Source organism: Austrofundulus limnaeus, unplaced genomic scaffold, assembly GCF_001266775.1.
Source record: "Austrofundulus limnaeus strain Quisiro unplaced genomic scaffold, Austrofundulus_limnaeus-1.0 Scaffold64, whole genome shotgun sequence".
In the NCBI taxonomy this organism is placed as follows: domain Eukaryota; kingdom Metazoa; phylum Chordata; class Actinopteri; order Cyprinodontiformes; family Rivulidae; genus Austrofundulus; species Austrofundulus limnaeus.
In genome coordinates this window covers 1,659,380-1,664,126 of record NW_013952466.1, presented here as the reverse complement: position 1 = coordinate 1,664,126, position 4,747 = coordinate 1,659,380, and the positions used below count along the sequence as shown (strand labels likewise).

The following is a 4,747-nucleotide window of genomic DNA, read 5'->3' as shown; positions in this document are numbered from 1 at the left end:
AAAAAATAGTAAAATTTAAATTGTGTTCAAATATGTAGACTAAATTGTTGGAACTAACCTGGAAAATAAATATGAAAGTCAAAATATAAAACAGGATTTAAAGTTCTCCTTTTTTAATTTAATTGGTGCATTTTATTTAGTGGTTCATATAATTCTGCTTTTATTCCTGTCAGTTTTGGTCCTCCGTACAGCAGAAGCCTGATAATCATCTATTCCTTCAGATCAGGTGTGTTGGAGCGGAGGAACAAGTAAAGCATGCAGGGCTGCGGCCCTCCAGGACCAGGATTGCCCACGTCTGTGTTAAACTCACCATTTGAGGTTTTTGCGTTCAGGGTTGACCTGCGCCTCGTTGTGGAAAGCTCGCAGTTTGGCCACCAAGTCAGTGGAGTCCTGCGCTGCGTTCACAGCCAGCGTTTTGGGGATGACGAGAAGAGAACGTGCAAACTCTGCAATAGCCAGCTGCTCCCTGGAACCCTGAAGAAAAAAAAAACAAAAGATGARAACAACGGCTTCAGCAGGGATTTCCAGCTGAAGGCTAACAGGCTAAACCCACCATGCTGGTAGCGTAGTTCTCCAGGTAAATTGACAGAGCTGCCTCCACGGCGCCGCCTCCAGGTACCACAGACTTGGACTCGAGGACCCTCTTGACGACGCACAGAGCATCGTGCAGCGAGCGCTCCATCTCGTCGCACATGAAGTCGTTGGCGCCACGCAGAATAATGGAGGCCGACGTGCGAGCTTTGGTGCTGAGGGGACGACRAGTTTAGAGATTTAGAAACAAAGCTGCGGTTTTTTTTTAAGCTCTGGTTGGTTATTCTACCAAGTTTGAAATCTTCACATTCTGTACGTATTTTATTTGAAATCAAAGACGGCTGAAGACAGAACTTGTTGTCAGCTTACTTCTTGATGAGAATGAGTTCATCGTCACAGACTCGTTCCTGCACAACCTCCTCCGCCTGGCCGAGCATCGTGGCTTCAAAAGTTTCCTCTCCTTCCAGATTAGACAGCGAGGAGCAGACGATGGCTGCGAGCACAAACATTCACAAACTTATTATTTTAGGTTGGTGATAGAGGAGGATAAACCTGACATGAGAACATCCAGACTCATGTTTTACCTCCTGTTGCCTTGGCGATACGTTTCAGGTCCTTTTTGAGAACCCGTCTAACTGCCATGGCGCCAACATCCACAAAGTACTTGAGGCACATGTCGTCGATGCCACCGGTGGTCAAAACAACGTTAGCTCCTGATGCTAAAATCTTCTGGATCCTCTCCTTGGTGATATCAGACTCCCTGAAACAACCAAACATTATCACCATTTACACTGAAAATTCAATTAAATAAATCAATCTTTGGGTTTTATTATTATTTATAGAATGCAATAAAGATCAGGGCTGAAAGTGGGGGGAAAAATAATTAACTACTTTTGTCATAAAGTCTGGTTCCAAATACAAAAAAGTGCTGGGCAAAAAATAAATAAATAAAATATTTAATCGATCTTGGATTCACATGAGATCRATTCTCCCCACGGGGTCTTGTGCGTGTCTGAGGCACGTTTCTTTATTTTATCACTCCTGGCTTGCCGTATATTTACATCCAGTTGATGTTCAGTGCTAACATTAGCTTTCGATTACAAGTTGTCTGGATCAAAACAAAAGAAACTAAGGAATCTCTAACATTACTCTCAGCAGAACTTAAAGGTGACCTATTATGCAAAATTCACTTTTTAAAGCTTTTTTTTACTAAACTTTGGGTATGTACTTCTTAAAATAAAAAAAAAAACAGTCCTAGGACCCAAAAAAATGCACCCAGGGGCATATTTACTGTAAGTAATGTATTTTTAATGTATATTAACGACAAGTTTTATACTTCCGTTATTTTGCGACGTCACAGTTTCAGCCCCTTACCCAGCAACCCCCGGGTGAGACTCCACCTCCTCAGTATAAAAAGCTGTCATGGTGTTGTGTAATGCGCAGCTCATTTCACAACAAGCCTCCAGTAGGGCAATGGGTAGAGTGTTGGACCAGAGAGTGGGAGACCAGGGTTTGAGACTGGCACACAATTTAATTATTTACTTTTGTTTGTTATGAACACGTTTTCTCATGTACCTCTAATGTTTAGCTTATTAAAGCCTTGTTAAAGCCTATTTGTTCGAGTTTGAGGTATTTTGACCGCTGCTGCTCCCTGCTCTGGTAACAGCATGCAGAGAGAGCGCAGAGCAGAGGAGGGAGAAAAAAAAGAAAAAGAAACTGGGACCGACTCTGCCTCTGGGTCTCATATGGTTGTACAACGGAGCTTCTGCTATTATTAGCCATGCTAACGTAAACGCTGGCTTTGGAGGGCGGAGTTAATGTCAACAGACTTTTGGAGGGCATTACCAACAGAGCTCATTAACATAAACAGCTCTTCTGAAGGAAGTCAGAGCAGGCAGAACTAGAAAATGGGAAATTTTATTATCTGAGAATTATTTTGTGCATTAAACTGAATGAATTCAATTCAATTCAATTCAAAAATACTTTATTGATCCCAGAGGGAAATTAGGTGTTGTTGTAAACATGGTCGAACATGGTCTGGATAGCCCACACACATACCATAAAMATTTCTAGGACMCATWATTGGTCTCCTTWAAGATTATTTTGAGTCACTATMAGAGAGATGAAGAGTCARAGTTCAAMTAATATTGTTTCAATAAACAAAGACCAGAGTYTTCTTTGTTAAGAGTTCCCCTTTGATGTCACTTCCTGTTTCACTTTGGCTGAACCAAGTTCAAAAGAAACTTTGCCAGTTATGGGACAAAATGGGTTAAATCGTGTGTATTATCCCAACTTTCTTAAATATAAAGAGGTTTTCTTTGACTTTTTGTACTTGAAGAATAAGCATGTCACAAGTACTTTGAAGTAAAAGCTGCACCTTTTTTTTAGGTCCAGAGAAATCTTTGTTACATATCTGGTCGAGCTAGATTTGTTTATTTATYGAGTCATCATCCCTACAAAAATACATCTACAAACTGTATCCAGCTCACGGTAATGTTCCTGCAGCTCACTGAGGAGAAGCTGTGGATGTTTGTTGCCTCCATCACAGCAAATTTAAATTGGAGGAAAMATGTGTAAACTCGAGAACGCCAAGAATAAAAAAACAAAAAAAGCAATCCATAACCTACCTCTGTCTGATCTGGTCGAGCTTCTCTGGGTCGTTGATAATGACCTGGACCCCCAGCTTCATTTTGGTCTTCTGCAGGCTGAAGTCCAGGCAAGCTATCTTGGCATTTACAACCCGCTTCACCATCCCTGCAAACATAATATGTGTTACATAATATAAACAAAGACTGTCCCTTTTATTTTAAATTGTCYGGCCAAAAGGAGGGTCACAATTTACACATCACTGTAACTCAGTTCCTTTCGGTGCCAGTTTACTGTCTCCCACGCGTATCGCTGCACACGTCACCAACAAAGACATGGCAGCAAATTAAATGGGAGTTGAACGCCATGTTTCCTGTTTACCTTGTGAACCGACCGTGCAGTTCAGTGCGTATCCGTTAACCAGGAAGCTTTCCTTCTGGCTGCGGCCGTGGGCTTTCAACACGTTCACCGAGTTGATGGGATACTTGGCCACTCCTTTGCTGTCTGTGAACTTCACAGCCAGGGCAGCATCCACCACCATGTTAGCAAAGAAGTCGGCATCACTGACGGCTCAAAGTTAAGGYGATAAATGTGAGAAAGTTGCTTTCTGTTGAGGAAAATAAAGGCTCCAATACTGATCTAAAAACACGCATTCAGGATACACTCCAATGATTTTGGAGGACATGGAGGTCTTGGCTGCATTGATTAAACATTCTCTGCCCAGGTCATCCGTCCCGATGGTCAGATTCTCGTTGATGTAGCGCACCGCTTCTCTGCAATTTAGAAAAGACGTYGTTAGCTCATCAGATTTCAAGATGGTCTTTTATCAAATCTCAACAAAGAACGTTTTCCTCGGACTCGTCTTACTTGCAGGCCAGACGGTATCCGCTGATGACGGACGTAGGGTGAATCTTCTGCTTCACCAGCTCATCGGCACTCTTTAAAAACTCTGCAGCAAGAATTACCTTTAATAAAGACGCACACAAAGTCCAACATGAAACACAGACTGTGTGATCTGTGAAAACAGTTGTTTTGCCTGCCTCTAGAACAGAGATGTGGGCCGCGAGCGCCACCTTGAGGGCCTCAAAAGAACAACAGTTTTTAACTTTGGGCCGCATTGATTTTGAATGAGGTACAATACACTTCCTCACCACTAGTAGCAGTAGTGCGCCACTCAGTTGCTTAACAACTGTTTTTAATACGTAGAAGAAGAACCTTAGAAACCTGCCGAGAATGGAAACTTATTTTTAATGAAAAGTAGAAGCAAAAATGTACGGATGCCAAAAAATAAAAAAAAGGCCAAAGTTTGTCACTTAAATGAAGTACAGCTTCTGGTTCTGTGATGCAGTATTTTAAAAGTTCAAAACATTATCAAATACAGTTGCAGATACAACTATATTTTAACTTGCACTTTAATAAATAAAAAAAAAAAAGGCCAAAGTTTGTCACTTATATGAAGTACAGCTTCCGGTTCTGTGATGCAGTATTTTAAACGTTCAAAACATTATCAAATACAGTTGCAGATACAACTATATTTTAACTTGCACTTTAATAAATTATATTTTGTAGTTTTTTTTAATGTATTTAAAAAAAAACTAAACTTTTCAAAAAGCTGTTGTTACCGTTATTG

The 4,747-nt window shown here is 40.9% G+C and overlaps 1 protein-coding gene across 1 annotated transcript in view; it reads right to left on the bottom strand.

Annotated features, from left to right (window-relative positions):
- tcp1 (t-complex 1) overlaps positions 1-4,747 on the bottom strand; it is a gene marked incomplete at its 5' end in the record, with an annotated part of 7,456 nt that overhangs the window by 1,556 nt on the left and 1,153 nt on the right. The window contains 8 exon segments of the mRNA XM_014009993.1: positions 311-474; positions 554-746; positions 901-1,024; positions 1,116-1,291; positions 3,159-3,285; positions 3,499-3,680; positions 3,780-3,890; positions 3,985-4,082. Coding sequence (XP_013865447.1) covers positions 311-474; positions 554-746; positions 901-1,024; positions 1,116-1,291; positions 3,159-3,285; positions 3,499-3,680; positions 3,780-3,890; positions 3,985-4,082 — 1,175 coding nt within the window.